This window comes from Asterias amurensis, chromosome 22 (assembly GCF_032118995.1).
Source record: "Asterias amurensis chromosome 22, ASM3211899v1".
Taxonomy (NCBI): domain Eukaryota; kingdom Metazoa; phylum Echinodermata; class Asteroidea; order Forcipulatida; family Asteriidae; genus Asterias; species Asterias amurensis.
In genome coordinates this window covers 9,898,421-9,915,849 of record NC_092669.1, presented here as the reverse complement: position 1 = coordinate 9,915,849, position 17,429 = coordinate 9,898,421, and the positions used below count along the sequence as shown (strand labels likewise).

The 17,429-nt window shown below is 40.7% G+C and overlaps 1 protein-coding gene across 2 annotated transcripts; it reads right to left on the bottom strand.

Annotated features, from left to right (window-relative positions):
- Nucleotide 1: 1 nt before the first annotated feature.
- Nucleotides 2–16,292, bottom strand: LOC139953647 (uncharacterized). 2 transcript variants are annotated; one of them, XM_071953150.1, is made up of 8 exons: nt 14,814–16,292; nt 12,892–13,035; nt 9,406–9,642; nt 8,371–8,559; nt 6,947–7,081; nt 5,049–6,486; nt 4,392–4,541; nt 2–3,042 (listed from the first exon to the last, which is right to left on the bottom strand). In XM_071953150.1, the coding sequence occupies exons 1-8, from the start codon at nt 16,131–16,133 to the stop codon at nt 1,376–1,378; spliced, it is 5,280 nt and encodes a 1,759-aa protein (XP_071809251.1). In that variant the 5' UTR covers nt 16,134–16,292; the 3' UTR covers nt 2–1,375. The 2 variants fall into 2 exon arrangements, with proteins under 2 accessions (XP_071809251.1, XP_071809252.1); XM_071953151.1 differs by having other exon boundaries at nt 4,413–4,541.
- Nucleotides 16,293–17,429: the final 1,137 nt, after the last annotated feature.

Below are 17,429 nucleotides of genomic sequence, written 5' to 3'. Positions count from 1 at the left end.
CTTGTGTAATAGAGCTTTTTGTTCTCATCAGAAATGCATAGAAATGTGGAAGTGTCATGGCCGAGCGGTTAAGAGCACCGAATTCAAACTCTGGTGTTTCTGATCAGCAGAGTGTGGGTTCGAGTCACCAGCCGTGGCACATGGTCCTTAAGCAAGACACTTAACCATTGCTTCGTCCTTCGGATGGGATGTTAAGCCATTGGTCCCATGTGTTTTCGTAACGCATGTAAAAGTACCCAGTGCACTTATCGAAAAGAGAAAGGGTTCACCCCGGTGTTCCTGGTCCGATCGGCAGCAAATTGCGCCACAGTATCTTGTAAAGCATTACATGGTGCTATCAGAATTAGGTCTCATTATTCAAACGTAGTCCCATAATCTGGCAGGGAATACTGTATGTTACAGCGCCAGGAGCGTCACTGAGTGACGGACATGTGCGCTTTATAAGAAGCCACAATTATTAGCTATTGAAATCGTCAAGATTTTTATTTGTTATTAGCTGTTCCGAACTTTAGTCGGAACAGCTATTGAAATCGTCAAGATTTTTATTTGTTATTTGTTTCCGTCAAAAGCCCATAGGTTTAACCAGGGCATTTTGTTAAAGCCAAAAATCATACTTGGCTTAGTATAAAAGAGTCAGACCCTATATCATATTAAAGCTTATGTCTTGAAGTTGCAGTTAAATGTAATTTGCATAAATTAAATAATTAATTAACTAAGTTATAACGACATGAATATTAAATTAGCAAATCTTCAGACCGCCATATCTCACAAACTATACGTCCGATCGCAATTTTTTTTTCTCAATGTTGTACTCTTTGGGTACTGTATAACTATTCCATGGCCTTAAAATCCGGACGACGTCACCATGACGTCATGTATTGCACGTTTTGTGTCTGTGCACAAACACAATGGCTCTTCAAATGTCAACATTTAAATGGTCAAAAACTTAATAACTTCAAAATTATTTATCTGTTTGTTTCCTAAATTTGATATTTTGTGTCAAAAAATATACTGATTCTAAAAATAATTGTTTCCGTCCATTAAAACCAATCAAGGGATGTCTATCATTAACGAATAAATTAAAATATTGGCGTCATGGGTACAACGTAGTACTTCTGGATGTAGTCACTAAAGTGGGTGCAGTTTCTCTCATGTGGATGTACACTTTCTCTATGGGTGTTTGCAATACAGTGTGGACCTGTTTGGATTAAGGACTTACTTGAGGGGAGTCTACGACGCTTTCCTAATGTTGGCATCATTGTGTTTTTTTTCCTAACCGTGTTCTGGACATACTCCATTGGATTTGTACACAACCAATAAGCATACATTGGAATCCTACGATGGTTCAGGGTTTTCGTTAAAACTAATGTACGTTCTAGTATTTGTATTTTTGTTTTGGGACAAATACACGGACTGGCATCAACTTCCCTGTGTTTGTTCTGACCACCTTGATCGGGTCAGATCCAGTTCCATCCGGATACTGAGGCACGGTCATGTCTTCATAACCTGGCATGTTATCTGGAGTTACAATTGGGTTACTGTGCTGGTCAGATCTGGTTCTAGCCGGTTTCTGGACCCTATTCATGTCTTCATAATTTGTCATGTCATCAGTTGTGCATGGTGGTGTGCCGTGTGTTGGCAAGACTTTGAACTGGTTCATCCTGGCTTCGTTTGGATAGTCCAAGTTCCTGACTTCTCCTGAAGCGATCGTGTCGTATTCTGAAGCAGGTTTGGAATATTCTCGGGGCGGTATGGGCGGTACTGCCGGTACTTTCTTTTTAGCAGCTGGTTTGAAATCTCTTGCCTCTTTTACGTGATGCTCAGGAATAGTAACGTTGTCATAGCTTACCATGTCATCAGTTCCCACATGGGATCTTTCTGGATTCCGAGGAGGAATAACTGGTGATTGCCTTCCCTGAACCGGCTGGAACTGGTCAGTTCTAGTTGTAGTGTGGTGGTCAGCAAAAAGTTGCACTTCATCACAAGGTGGTATCGTTGGTAATTTCTTGCCTTTGGTCTGTCCAGTGAGATTTACTGGGATGCTGATGTCTTCATAGTTGTCTTCAGGTGGTGCATCAGTATAGCGTGGTGGAAATACTAGAGCTTTGGGAACCGATTTAGCGTGTTCTATTCTGGTCGAAGGCTCAGGTGAGTTGAAAGCATCTTTGGTGTACGCAAATGCTGTGCGGGGATTGTCAACACCACGAGAAGGTATAGCTGGTAACTTTTTCTGGCGAATTGGTTTTCTAGTTCCAATATGAGACTCGGGTTTAGTGACGTCTTCGTAGGTCGTCATTTCATCGGTCACAGTCCGAGTAATGTTTGGCATTTCCTTCCTGGAAACCGGTTTTAACTGATCCATTCTGGCGCAATCTGGATTACATGGAGTTGTAACATCTTCGTAAGTAACCATGTCATCTGTTGGGAGGCGATAGTCCATGTTTGTTCGAGTTGGAATTTGGGGAACAGTTTTTGTTTTGGAAACCAGTTTGAATTGTTCACTAGATGTACCATATGGATACTCGGGTATACTGACATCCTCATAGCTGACCATGTCATCGACTGCTGCCTGTTGTTTAGATGGTGATGCCCCTGGAGGAAAAGATGGTATCTTTTTCACTTTGGGAACTGGTTTGAGCCGGTCGGTTCCGGTCACTTTGGGAACTGGTTTGAGCCGGTCGGTTCCGGTCACTTTGGGAACTGGTTTGAGCTGGTCGGTTCCGGTCACTTTGGGAACTGGTTTGAGCTGGTCGGTTCTGGTTCTGTACACTGGTGTACTGGCGCTTCCATAGCATTCCTTGTCATCCGTTTGCGCAGAGGGTAACACAAAGGGTAGAAGATTTGGCAAATTCTTGGTTAGGGCCAGTGTGATCGGGTTTGCGACTTGTTTCTGAAATGTGCATATGTCTTCGTAGCATTCCATATCTGCAGTTTTCGCGCATGGTTTTATATCTTTTGGTAAGGATTTATTTGGAGAGAGTTTAGCATCAAGTTGAGCGCCAACTTCATACATCGAAGTGTCTTCATAGCTTATCATTTCATCTGTTAAAAAAGACCAAGTTCGAGATTGTCAGTCAGTTATTTATTTAAAGGCGCGGTACACATTTGGTAATTATCAAAGACCAGTGTTCTCACTTGGTGTATTCCTTCATAAGCATAAAATAACAAGCCTGTGAAAATTTGGGCTCAATCGGTCATTGAAGTTGCGAACAAATGATGAAAGAAAAAACACCCTTGTTGGACGAATTTGTGTGCTTTCAGATAGGAATAAAAGACTTCTAGCTAGAAATCTGTTATTATTTTAGCGAGAAATTACTTCTTTCTCAAAAACTACATTACTTCAGAGGGAGTCATTTCCCACAATGTTTTATACTATCAACAGCTCTCCAATGCTCGTTACCAAGTCAGTTTTTAAGTTAATATTTGTTTTGAGTCATTACAAAACGTGTACCTTCCCTTTAATGTGAGAATTATTTTATTGAAGTTTCTACTAGCATGGTGTTACACTAACTAAGAGAGTTTTATGGTCAGTATGCTATTGTCTTCAGGAGTGGTTAATCACCAGTTCTTTTCAGAACCAACAATCATCAAAAGAGATATTCACATGTTTTTTTTTGTGCAATTCGCCAGACACATAAAGCCTGAAGGCCACTTCAAGGTGTGGGCTACAATATTTGTTCATCCAGGGGCCTTTGCCACCTACTGCAAGAGCTGAATTAGGGTTACCCCCTTTACAGTCCATACGGATGTAGGCTTGGGTATCATCAATCAGAAGCCTGGCTGGTAGAAAGCACTACCTCCCCAACTTGGTGTTACCGCAAACCACTCTTGGTTGCAAATCCACCATGCAAAGTTTCAAATTCTCAGTAGTGGCCAAGTTCTGCTTACATTATTTACATGTTTTATATAGCTGCACTTGAACTCCTCAGATTTACCAGAAATGCTTGAATATGAGGAGTATACAATAATAACACTGATGACTCTTGATTTTTGTAGCAAACAACTTATTACTTCATAATTATCTCCATCTGTGACGTCATGATCATGCCACTGTTCCATCGCTCTGATATTTTGTATGAATGGCGCATTGGCTACCGTTAACATCCCTCCATTCGTGCAAAAAATTCGAGCATTGGAACAATAAAGTATGAAGTCACTGGTGAAGGTTAAAGCACGGTTCATATTAACTTCCTGCAAATGCGATAAGAATGTTTACGTCCAGATTTGCAAGGAGTACTTCGCTTCAGTTGACTTGTGTTCAACTCCCGCGAAACATTCGCTGCGAAAACAGCCATGTGACATCCAAATGCTTCACAATCGTAGGAAGTATGAACCGAGTACCCTCGGGACAATTCCAACCCCACCTGAAGCACTATCCTATTTATAATCACCTGTACTGTGTCGAGACTTACGGGAGCGGTTAGATGTAGTTCCAGCACCTATACCTGGTAATCCAACTGCAACATCATTCCCATCTACGCCTTGAGCTTCCGTGCAAAATTTGGATCTCGATGGGATGAATGGCTGTTTTGATGCTGTGCCTAAAAGTTGGCAAAAAAGAAAATTTCTTGTAGTTTATGATAAAAGAGAAACAGAGTTTCATTTTGACCAAAAGGAGGACAAACTGGAGAATGGAGAATGTCTAGAAGCTTTTCGAGTTTGTTCACCAAAAAGTCATTCTGTTTTTTACAAGAACTGGTATTAACGCCACTCTCCTGAAAACATCGCTCTCTGATTTTCACATTTTTTCACAAAAACTTGTCAGCTAATGAAGCTGAAACTTCTCAGGTAAATTATGTTACATGATGTATACATCTTCATTCACAGCTAGTAGGGATCCATGTCTTTGCCAAAAAACTTGATCTACAAAAGGTATCAAACCCTTTAACTGCTTTATAGGGTATTTTATAAGCTGTGTAAGATAATTTATTCTGATAATAATGTTACACGGTGGCTTGTAGCAGTATTGGGGAAGGTGGCTTGTAGCAGCATTTGGAAAACTGCTGTCTGTAGTTTACTACCTAAAAACCTTGTATTCCTCCACTTACTTTGGGTGAGTTTTGCCAGCAGGTCCTTAGACAGTTGCTTTCGCTGCTCTCCATACTGCCGCTCTCCAGATGCATCAGCCATTGTGAGTTCTTTCTTTTGATTAAAGCAGCCATCGATGTCATCATAGATGGCCTCCTTGGTTGAATCATCAAGAGGGAGACTGTCTTGCCTTTGTCGTCTCTCCAGGTCATCTTGTCTTGGTGGTCTCTCCAGGTCGTCTTGTCTTCGTGGTCTCTCCAGGTCATCTTGTCTTGGTCGTCTCTCCAGGGCGTCTAGTCTTGGTCGTCTCTCTAATTCCTCCTTGGGCTTCTTCTTCAGGTTCCTCTTGACAACTTTGTGGAGATTCTTTAGTTTTCTTTGAAATGAAGGGGCATCTTGCAGTGCAACGTCTTGGGTACTTTCATCTGGGCTGTTGTCTTCAAGATCTGAATCATTGTCTCGTTGCAGGTCCTCAGGAGCTCTATAATCCTGATTTAGGTGCGGAAGTGGGATTACGGAAGTGTTATACGTCCTTTTATGTTCATTTTGCTGGTCTGTTGACATATCTTTGAGGGAAATCAGTGATTTTGAACATGATTTAGAGTCAACCAATGAGGTATCTCGCACTGTGACATTGGAAGGTCGTATCGAAGCATCTTTTCCTTTCTTCGTCTTAAAAGAAGAAGACCGAGCGGGTGGAATTGGTATTTTAGTTTTTTGACAATCGTTTTTCAGTCTTACACTTTGTGATGATTGTCCATGATGAATGGGTAATTGCACTTTTTTTCTATCAGGCTGAAGATATGGGTTTTCCTCTTCGGGAGTGATGTCATGGGTCACGGCACCTGACACCACAACGGCTGGTACCTCGGGTTTCTTGGATTGTTCAGGTTCTTGCGAAGTAGACTCTTTAACATATGAGGTGACATTGTGCATCGGTCTCAATAGCCTAGATGCTGGCAACTGTGATGAAGGCGTGTCATATGAGAATCCTTTTGGACTTGTCGTTGGGCTTATGACCTTTTCAGATCTTTGACTCCCGAAGTCATAATCCCTTTGAGAAGGAGGTTCGTCTTGGTGATCACCTTGCACTTCAGTGGGTCCCGTCCGACCGGTTTGCTCTTCCTTATCATGATCACCTCTTGAAATCTGTTTTGCGGACAATCTGGGACTAGGGATCAAGCTCTTTCCTTTGTTAAGCTTCTCTCCTAGGTTTAAACATCTAGATGGAGTTTGAACCTCGGTTTTCTGGGAGACACTTCTTCCAGGAGATTGGCTGTGGTTGTCATCATCAATTATCTCATAGATCTTCAGATGTGTAGACGAAGTGAGTCCTTGATTTTGATTCTCTGTAAGCCTGAGCTCTTTGACCATAATGGATTGGAGTTCTGGCCATTTCATTTCTCTGAAGAGATCCAAGAGTCTACGAAGTGCCTCACGTGGTGCAACGATGGCCACCTGCAGCATCAAGAGAGGAAAATTATCATGTGACAAAAATGCGCATCCTCTGTCGGGTTATCTTGTTACGTTTTGTAACATTACGTTACGCTATGATACGTTAGGTTAGGTTACATTTCACCATGTTACGCTGCGTTACACTACGTTGTGTTACGTTGCGTTACAATAAAAAAATGCCCTCTGTTGGGTTACCTTGTTACGTTTTGTAACAGTACGTTACGCTATGATACGTTAGGTTAACAGGTTACATTACGTTACGTTGTATTGCGTTTTGTTACATTAGAGTATAGGATGTCATGGACCAAGACTAACCGTAAAGTAGATATGTGTATTGATGAATGCCCTAACTACAGGCTTGGGTAGTGACGTCTTTGACCAAGAATAACCATAAAGTAGATATGTGTATTGATGAGTGCCCTATCTTACAGGCTTAGGACTTTGGGTTTAGTTTCTGGCTTACCTGTTGGCCTAGGTACCAGTTGATCAAAGCCTCCCCAGGGCAGAGGTACCTCTCACTCAGACAGCAGATGTTTGGAGCAGAGAGTCCCATGTTCTTAGCTAGGAGCTTCCAGCAACGGCCAGAGATGTCGCTCACCTTATTAAGAAACAGTACAGAAAATAATAGGGTGAGGTGCTTAAAGGCACTGGATACTTTTTTTATTTTATTTTTTTATTTTTATTTTTAATGCAAGTCGCCTGACACACAAGGCCTGAAGGCCACTTCAAGGTGTGGGCTGCAATTATACTATTGATAATTACTCAAACAAATTGCTAGAAGAAGAACTTCTTTGGCAACCAGCAATGGAGAGCTGTTGATAGTATAGACGTTGTGAGAAACGGCTCCCTCTTAAGTAACAATTTCTTTTGACAAAGAGGTAATTTTTCACTCAAAATATTTGAATCTGATAAAGGACTTCAGGCCTGAAGCTCTTTTTAGGCATCTAAAAGTACACAAATTTGTGTAACAAGGGTGTTTTATCTTTCATTATTCTCTTGCAACTTCGTTGACCAATTGATTCAAAATTTCCACAGATTTGTTATTGTATGCATTATGTGGGCATGGAATACACCAAGTGAGAGTACTGGTCTTTGACAATAAGGCCTACCAAACGTGTCTATATAGTGCCTTTAATGAGGATTAGATCAAACATTAAAAGCCACAGAGCTGGGCCCAATTTCGAAGAGCTGCTTAAGCACAAAATTTTGCTTAAAAAAAAATCCTTGCTTAGTAAAATCAGATTACCGGCCAAGACTCCACTCAATTGTTATGCTAAGTAAACAACAGCTAAATACCAGTCACAAGCAATGTATATTGCATGAAATTTTTGCCAGTAACATGTGTAAAATAAGCGAGCTATTTTCGTGCTAAAGCAACATTTTTGCTTAAGCAGCTCTATGAAATTGGCCCCAGATAGAAAGTTTACGTAGTTACTGCTGCAAGATTGACAAAAAGTGACAAACTTCAGTTTCTTGTTTCAAAGCACTTGATTTTTCTTGAGGTTTTGATACAAACAATTTTAACTGTTTATGAAGAATAATAATGATTAGGGGAGATGGCCCTAGCTTTCGATCAAAACCAGACCTTCGTTATAGGCATAAACAAAAACATATTCATTTATAGCAAAAAGAGGAGCAAAAGATAATAACGGAAGATTGCAAAAAAGGGCGGGAAAACTTTGTAGGTATAACAAGTACAACGCGGGAAACATGAAAGGGTAGGATTAGCATTAGGATTATGAAACCAACAATAGACAGTTATAGAATTACAGGATCAAAGATAGGATAATGACGTTACAATTTTAATGTATTATAAACAATAATGGTCTAAACAAATTGTCTTAATGGTCTAAAAAGATGTCTCCGTCTAACTAATGTTTACTTTACCTCCAAGTGAAGAGCCAACTCCCCAAGTATTTGGTATCTCAGGCAAGCGGATGGTTTAGCGATGGGTGTCACGGGGAATGATTTGATGGGTGCTTTGAGGCCCTTTCCAGGGGAAGGTTCGTCCTGCAGCCCCGTTAAATCGCCAGAATCCTTGAGTTGTGTTCGCGGATGGACTGAGGGTGTATCAGGCTATTGAGAATGGATATTATTAAATACCAACATGTATTTTGTAAGTAAAAGGAAACTTCACACGTTTATTTTTGTTTGTTTAAACTAACGCCATACTTTGTGAAAAGCCCTGCGAAACAAATATCCATTTGGCTACACACCACGACTTCACGAGTGACGACACGGCATGCATTTATTATGACAGCAAAACTGCCTCAATCAACTGTAAACAATTTATATAGCGCCTAAATCAAAGGTTTGCTTAAAGGAACACGTTGCCTTGGATCGGACGAGTTGGTCTATAAAAAGCGTTGAAAACCGTTTGTTGTGAAATGCATATTATGGTTAGAAAGATGTTGTAAAAGTAGAATACAATGATGCACACAAGTATCACTCGAAATTGCACGGTTTTAATTTAACGTCGCGAACTAACACGGTCGGCCATTTATGGGAGTCAAATTTGACTCCCATAAATGGCCGAACGTGTTAGTCAACGAAGTAAAAGGAAAACCAAGCAATTTCGAGGCATGTTTGTGTGGATCATTGTATTCTACTTATTAAACATCTTTCTAACCATATCAATTTTATAACAAACGGTTACAAACGCTTTTCAAAGACCAACTCGACCGATTCAAGGCAACGTGTGAAGTTTATTCCAAGGTTATTCCAAAGTTTTACGTGGTTAACAGGAACTCTATTTGACTTGTCCAAAATAGAATGAAAGCAAAACGATAACTAAAAGGTAATTGGCTTTTGCTTTCAAGTGAACAACTCTATGAGTAGGCCCTATAATAATTCATTGGAAATGCTAATTTAAAGCATTTTCCTATAACTTTTCTAAGATAAAATATATAGCAAAAAACGTACATCACAAACCGCTTGCTGATTGGTTGCAACGCCTTCAACTATTGCCACCAACTGTATGGTATCACCCTCGTTCCCATCATCCTCGTCCCCACCGTCTTGTGAGACCTCAATGGTACATGCTGCTACATGAGGGGTATTGGTTGCCCCCGGACCCCCGACACGATATAGGGCGAACGTGCAGGATGGGAAATGACCACCTTTGCGGTTTTGTGAGAGGATGTGCTCCACCGTAAAATTCTGAAAACGGGAAAATATTTATAATATTGAAAATGTTGATCGTTGAAATCATTTTCTTTAAGGAAGAAAAAACTCACCTAAGACCACAGATTTACAGAAAACTTACACGGTCTTATGATGCTGATTGAAGAAAACATCCCTTGAAATATTTCTGTTTGAAATGTCATATTTACTTTGTTTCCCCATTTGGAGTTTATCGCTCAATGAGCGTTCAATGTCATGCCAATTAATGTATAATTGTGTTTTCACTATTTTCTCATGACCCGGATGGCTGATCGTCCTCAAACTTCAACAGGTTTGTCAGTCTATGTAGGATTATATAAAGGGCTTCTGTTCCTTTAAAAACGTATTGTGATTTGATAGTTTGTTTGTTAAGCTGTGCAGGCCTGAAAATAAACCCAAGGCACCACCAATTGTCGTGGTGCCCTGTGCCTTTGCTGTGGTGCCCAGTGCAAAAAAAACCCAAATAAAAATGTACATTTTCCCCATAGAGTGCCCCTTGCCAGAGGAAATTTGACGTGCCCCTTCAAGAGTAAAGTTGAAAGCCTGACTTTGAAATAAGCTTTGAATTAAATCGGCAACTTTTTTTGTCGATGTTCACCAAATATTTTGACAAAGTGTCGGCTTCTGACACCACTCCCAGCATAATCGAACACTCTCATCTGCTCAAACCAGACCCATTCCCCTTTTGTTGCTCCCCAAATGTGGAACAACCTTCCAGTACGCATCAGAAATTGTAATTTTTTGACATTGTTAAAAAAATCTCTAAAAACTTGTTTGTATCAGCTTGTTGTAGTTTAGTTGCGCTGTTTTGCTCTTTTCTGTGCTTTGATATCGATGGAAGGCGCTTTACAAATGCTCTGTTGTATGTATGTATGTATATAAAGTTTGTTCCCACTCCCTACCTGTTCTTTTCAGAACAATTTCTGAACATCCTTTGACCTCACCACTTTACTCCTATTGATATTGGTTCATAGCCACCAATTGTTTCTGAAATAGAAACTTTGATTGGCTGTAATTTCCCGCTTCTTTCTGGATCCTTCCCTTAATCCCTTACCCCTCTCTTTTTCTATAAATGGATATGTATTTGTTTGTACTTATTTTATGCCTCTGAAGGAGGTCCGGTTTGCATCGAAAGCTAAGGCCATCTAGTACTCTACTCATAAAGTATGTTTTAACTATTGTGCATTATTTGCAATGCGTGATTGTAGGCCAATTCCGTATTCTATTTTACGTTTCCGCCTTAATTTCGAAGAAAATGGTCCATGCTGACAAAAAACAAAAGTGAAAGTTTGTATTATTGTTGCTCAAAGGGTTATAAGGAATCAAAACTGAAAAGGAACTAGTTGCAATAAGTGTTTATAGTATTGAGTCACATTGAGAGCAAGATCAGGGTCCAATATCGTGCTTTCCTTGGAATGTTCTTTCACGGAGCACAAAAAAAACCATTGCCCAGGTTGGCCTGTTGGTTTTTTCCCTTCCTTTTACCACTGCGGACTCCGGTTCAAACCCGTAATATGCCTGTAATTAGTACTTAGTATTTAATAGATGTTAAATTTGCATCGGGGATAAAGAATATTAATTTTTGGTTTTTACCCATATACACCGATGTGTGTAGCACTGTATACTCAGTACTTTCCCGAGTCCTGTGAAAAAAAAATCACAGGCATTTTTTTACTCGGGTGGGATTCGAACCCACGACCTGACTGCTCTGGAATTGCAAAGGTCGTGGGTTCGAATCCCACCCGCGTAAAAAATGCCTGTGATTTTTTTCACAGGACTCGGGAAAGTACTGAGTATACAGTGCTACACACATCGGTGTAATGGTAAAACTAAAATGAGTACTCTTTTTCCCCGATGCAAATTTAACATCTATTAAAAATAAAATAGATCCGGGTAAATTGAAACCCGGAAGATTTTAGGTGATTTGGTAAGCGGAATGGTTTCACACTTAAAGGCACTGACGCTTTGGTAATTGTGACCCACTCTGTGAAAATGAGTCACATGAGCCCAATGCAATATTAAGTTATGGACAGTTTAATGTGGAAAATGAAGGGAAAAAAAGGAAAAAAAAAAGTTTTTTTCTTTTTCTTTTTAAGATCTTACGTTGCATGGTTAACCTTTAGAACACTTACTTTTAGGCAATAAAGCTATAAATACAACAATTTTGTGGTCATACTTATGTCTAATTTGTATCCTTTTTCACACAATGGTAGTTTAAAATATTATTTTACTTGTAATTCGTTTTTCACAAAAAATGGTGCAGTGGCTAATTTCAAAATGGGAGTAACTCAGCAACGCGATACACCCCAAAGCTTTAGACACACACCAAATTGCTGCTGCTGATGTGTTCTTTCCATCAGCCATGCATATAACTCAATTCCTGAAATTGCCTACATCTGACTCATTTTCACAGAGCGGGTCACAATTGTCAAAGACTTGGTGTATCACAACATATGCATAAAATATCAAACCTGTGAAAATTAAGGGTCAATTGGTTATTGGATTTCCAAGAGGTAATGAAAGAAACAAACTTGTTTCATTACTTCGTTTGCTTTCAGATGCATAATAAAAGGGTTCAGGCCTGGAGTATTTTCTTTCTCAAAAACAACGTCATGTCAGAGGGAGCCGCTTCTCACAATGTTTTATGGTTCAGCTATTCACTTCTCGTTACCAAGTATTTGTTTTATGTTAAAGACATGGACACTATTGGTAATTGTCAATTACCAGTCTTCCCGTGTGTCTCAATATATGCATTATGAGCTCAATTGGTCGTCGAAGTTGCGAGATATGAATTAAATAGAAAAAAAACCTTGCCACACGAAGTTGTGTGCTTTCAGGTGCTTGATTTCGAGACCTCAAAATCTAATTCTGAGGTTTCTAAATCAAATTCGTGGAAAATACTTATTTTTTGAAAACTACGTTACTTCAGAGGGAGCCGTTTCTCACAATGTTTTATACTATCAACGGCTCTCTATTGCTTGCTACCAAGTAATTGTTTTATGCGAATAATTATTTTGAGTAGCATAATTACTAATGTCATACACCGACAGACTTTGTACTTGGACTTCTTTATCAAGTCGCCGTAATTGTTTGGAACATTGTTGTTAACCATAGATATGATAGCGCTTGGTAATTATTTTGAGTAATTAACCAAGTGTCCACCCTGCCTTTAACAATTATTTTGAATAATTATCAATAGTGTCCAGTGCCTTTAAAGTGACTCTTAGACTCAGAATAAACTCTGACCTCTTTGTCTTTTGATAGAAGGTTCCATCCTGGTATGACATTGATGACTGCTACCCCTACTGCTTTGCGGTATCTGTTGATAACCATGACCCTAACCCGGTCCAACTTGGAGAAACCATCTCGTTGCTCCTCACACATTATCCTCTATAAATAATAATAAAAACAATATCGAAGTCTTATATAGCACAGGTATCTACCAAACAAAGTACTCAAGACGCCGAGTACATACAAACTCTCAGAAAGATAGGTTATTGCGGTGATGAATTCTGAGACCCAATTATTTAGCACCTTATAAGGGTTTACAAGGTGCTACGGCGCATACAGCATGCAGCCACAGCCAGGAACATCAGGGCAAACCCCTTCTGTTTCCGATAAGTTCACTGGGTTATTTTACATTGGGTTAACACAACACATGGACCAACGGCTTCACGTCCCATCTGAAGGACGAAGCATTGGTTAAGTGTCTTGCTTAAGAACACAAGTGTCACGGCAGGGGGATTCGAACCCACACTCTGCTCTTAACCGCTCAGCCACGACACATATAGGATAGACGAAAGGGAATTCGATCAAGTACAAGACGAAACCAAAACCCAGATAAGGAGTTAGGAAGAAAGGAGGAGAAAGGGGGAAAAGGGTCCAACAGTAGACTTTTATGATGGTGCAGCCATCTTGAATTTATCCCATTGATATAAATGTTGCCAAACCGAAGCTGGAAGAACAAAATAGTCTGGTTCCTATTTGCAAAATGAGTGTTAGCAATCATTATTGTTATTCAATACGAGGAACATAACCAAGATGGAGGCAGCATGATAAAGGTCTATACACCTGAAAACTGGGACCTGAGACCAAGAACCAATAGCCTTTGTCGTGTGAAAAGAGCTTAAGGGTCATGTCATCCCCAAGAAGAGAATCTATTCACATTTGAGTGTTCTCATAATTTTTTGGAAGACACTGTTTGAAAAATTACCCATGTTATGTTGAATGAACTGCAGTTGGTTGCCTCTTTGCCTGCAAAAGTTGCCTCGTGTGACAAGGCAATAACTTGCTTTATTTTCTTTCCTTTTATTTAAAGCCTTTGAGATGATTGTTGTTTTTTTAGGTCAAAATGTACCTGGATTGGCCTAGATTGCATCAGAGAGCACCTACTAATGCACAATTTCCAGGGGCCCTTAAGCGGCCTGGTCCTCAAACCATACTGGTTGAGCGCTTGCCTCGAGTTATTTTTTGTTGTTTGCAGATTACAGGTCAGAATACTTTGATGTTTGAGACTCGTTGGTCTCCATCAGAGGGAAGTCATGTTGGCTCTAGTGGATTCTTTCCTTGGCTGTACTCTTTGGAAATGAAATTTCTACATGATACTTTATTGTATGCACCTTCATTTACATAGGATTAAAACAATCAAACGGTTCCAAGAGACAAAAGTATACTTTGCCTTTAAAGGCAGTGGACACAATTGGTAATTACTCAAAATAATTATTGGCATAAAACCTTTCTTGGTGACGAGTAATGGGGAGAGGTTGATGGTATTAAACATCGTGAGAAACGGCTCCCTCTGAAGTGCCATAGTTTTCGAGAAAGAGTTAATTTTCCATGAATTTGATTTCGAGACCTCAGATTAAGAACTTGAGGTCTCGAAATCAACCATCTAAACGCACATAACATCGTGTGACAAGGGTGTTTTTTTCTTTCATTATTATCTCGCAAGTTCGAAGACCGATTGAGCTCAAATTTTCACAGGTTTGTTATTTTATGCATATGTTGAGATACACCAACTGTGAAGGCTAGTCTTTGACAATTACCAATAGTGTCCACTGCCTTTAAAGGAAACATGCGTAAATTTGAACGCTTGAGCGGAAAAACACAAAATATATAAAATAAAACAAGTTTCCAGAAAGATATTGAAAATTACTACAAATATTTACCTTCGTTTCCAAATCACTGTCCTTCCAAAATATAACCCTTATCTGAGCACTCCCCGTTCCTGCTATTTGCCTACCAAACACGCCAATCCGAAGGCTTACGGACTCATCCGAAGACGGGTTCGGATAGTAAGATCGGGAACCTTCGGCCCGTCGTTCGGCCTTCGAGATGACAGTGAAGTTTGCTAATTGGTTGACCATCAGTGTACAACGGTTGTCTTGAATGGAGTAGAAACAGTCGAGGATGTTGTCCATGACCTGTTGTTTGGGTTTGTCGTCTGTCGACATCCCATACTCCCAGATAATGACCTGTTGATCGACAGAGTTATCTGGGCCATGTGTTGACACTGGAAAAGACAGAACAACATCGCTAGAGAATTTGTGTCCAGTCTTACCACACACGATGGTAGAGCTTATAACCTCCTCACCATTCTCAAAGACTAGAATCTCTTGGGTGGATTCGGGAAGGACGTAGACAAAGATAGGCTCTTGTTCGTCTCCCACGATCGCATGAGGAGTAACGTAGAGGGATACTTTGTGGGCAGGGAGGGGGAGATAGCCCCCATGGTGGTCGAACATCCCACACGCGAAACGATCGGAGGTGAAGATCAGACGCCCATCAGCTACCTGCTTAGCGTATCGCTCCATGGTATCCCCGCACTGCTGGAAGATACCACGCAAGACCGGGTCGACAGTCTCCAGCTCCCTGAGAAACCCCGTGGTCAGCGACAAGGAGGTTGGGTGCCTTACAGCTCCAGAGAACGGCACTGTGATTTGCCTCGAAGGCCCCGGTATTCGGTCCTTCTGAAACCTCGGTAATGGTATTGGACCCCTGCTTCGCGGGGAATTCATCCTGCTTTCAAGGATGCCTTGAAGGTTCCCCATGGTTGTTGGTGGATCAAATTCAGATCTCCTTTGTGGACGAGGAGAATTGGCATCGACTTTACCCTCTCGTTTTGGCGTCCTTGGCTTTATTCCTACTGGTGGGTCGCCTCGGCTTTCGACTGAGTGTTTCACATGTGGGGTGTTCACCTGAGGTGGCAGACCTTCCTGCCTCCCAATCATCAAGTTTCTAGCCTGGGGATTCCTCGGCACATTAAGGTAGTGTTCGGTTGGGTCCTCTTGTTGGGCGAACCTTCTTGCTGGAATGACGTAACCGCCACCGATGGAATCGCGTTTCTTGGGCACTGGTGGTGATTTGACCGAGTCGTACGTGTGGTTGAGTTCGGTGTGCCTGTTTTTGGCGGGAAGCTTGTTCCTGTTTTTGGCGGGGAACTCGACTGACTGATTTCCTTCTGGTCGTCTGGATCGAAATGATGACATGTTTTTGAAAGAAATGGTCAGCCAGATTTCGAGTCATATGATAAAAGCCTGAATTGCATCAGGCATGCAGTGTGGTCTAAGATTGCTTTAAGCAGTCTGTTGATGTCTCAAAAAGAACTGATCAGAAACCGAGAAAGGTGTGCACGGACGCTGTGGTCTTCGGTGCGAGAGATAAATCCACAATTCAGACTATGTTTGGACATAGAGTTTTGTTCCTCGAACCATGGAGGAAGAAAACAACTCGAACCCAGTCGCGGAAGTGTGAAATGGTAAGCCACTACGCATGGGCTTAGCTAAACCATGTGGCGTACCTGTCACTGCTGAAGTCCACTCTCATCAAGCTCCGCAAAGACACCCAACCTCCCAGTATTTTCAGCATCCAAACTGGCCACGATAATTACATTCAAAAATATTTTGTTTGTACAAAAGAGCCGACACTTTTCCATCAAAAATGTTTGCGTGTGAGTCCGCGAATATTAACTTCAGACACACGAAAATAAGGCAGACTGAAATAAGGCAACTAAAATACAGACTTATCGGAAATGATTGAATATCTTTCATTTGAGACTCCTCAGGACAATCAAACACGATGTTTTGGTGGATCTTTCCAGTTTTGTTGTGAAAGGAAAGGCCCATCACACGACAACACTTCTCACACCGAACGGTTCAGCTGAAGTAGTGTAGCCTACTGGTGTAGTTGACTCCAACGCTTTGTTCTTACAAATGAAAGGCATTCGAAAGAAAGAGTTAGCTGGGATTTTACTGACACTGTTTAGTTATAAATAAATGTCCCTGCGGTTAGTTCCTTGTAGTGTTTTGGCTATCACAGTTTCACTCTCGTCTGTGGCAGAAACGAAGGGCTCTTCAGTAAAATTGGAAATCCATGCAAAAAAAACCATGTTGCTTTTGCCTCTCAATGTACTGGATACTATTGGTAATTACTCAGTATAATTGTTAGCACAGTGTGGTGTGTAAACTGTATAAAACATTGTGAGAAACGGCTCCCCCTGAAGTAACGAAGTTTTCTTTTAGAAAGGTATTAATTTGTCACATCAAAAAATCTTCTGGGCTGCAGCCCCAGGTCAAAATTCCAGTTGAACCTAGTTAAACTGGGTTTAACTGGAACTAGTAGAAAACCAGTTGATAAACTAGTTAAACACAGTTAAAACCAGTTGGTTTAATATGGAAAATGGACAGAGACCAACTGGTTTATAATTTCAACCTAGTTGAACACAGTTAAACCTAGTCCAAACCAGTTGGTTAATATGGAAAATGGACGAGTTTGGTCACTAACCA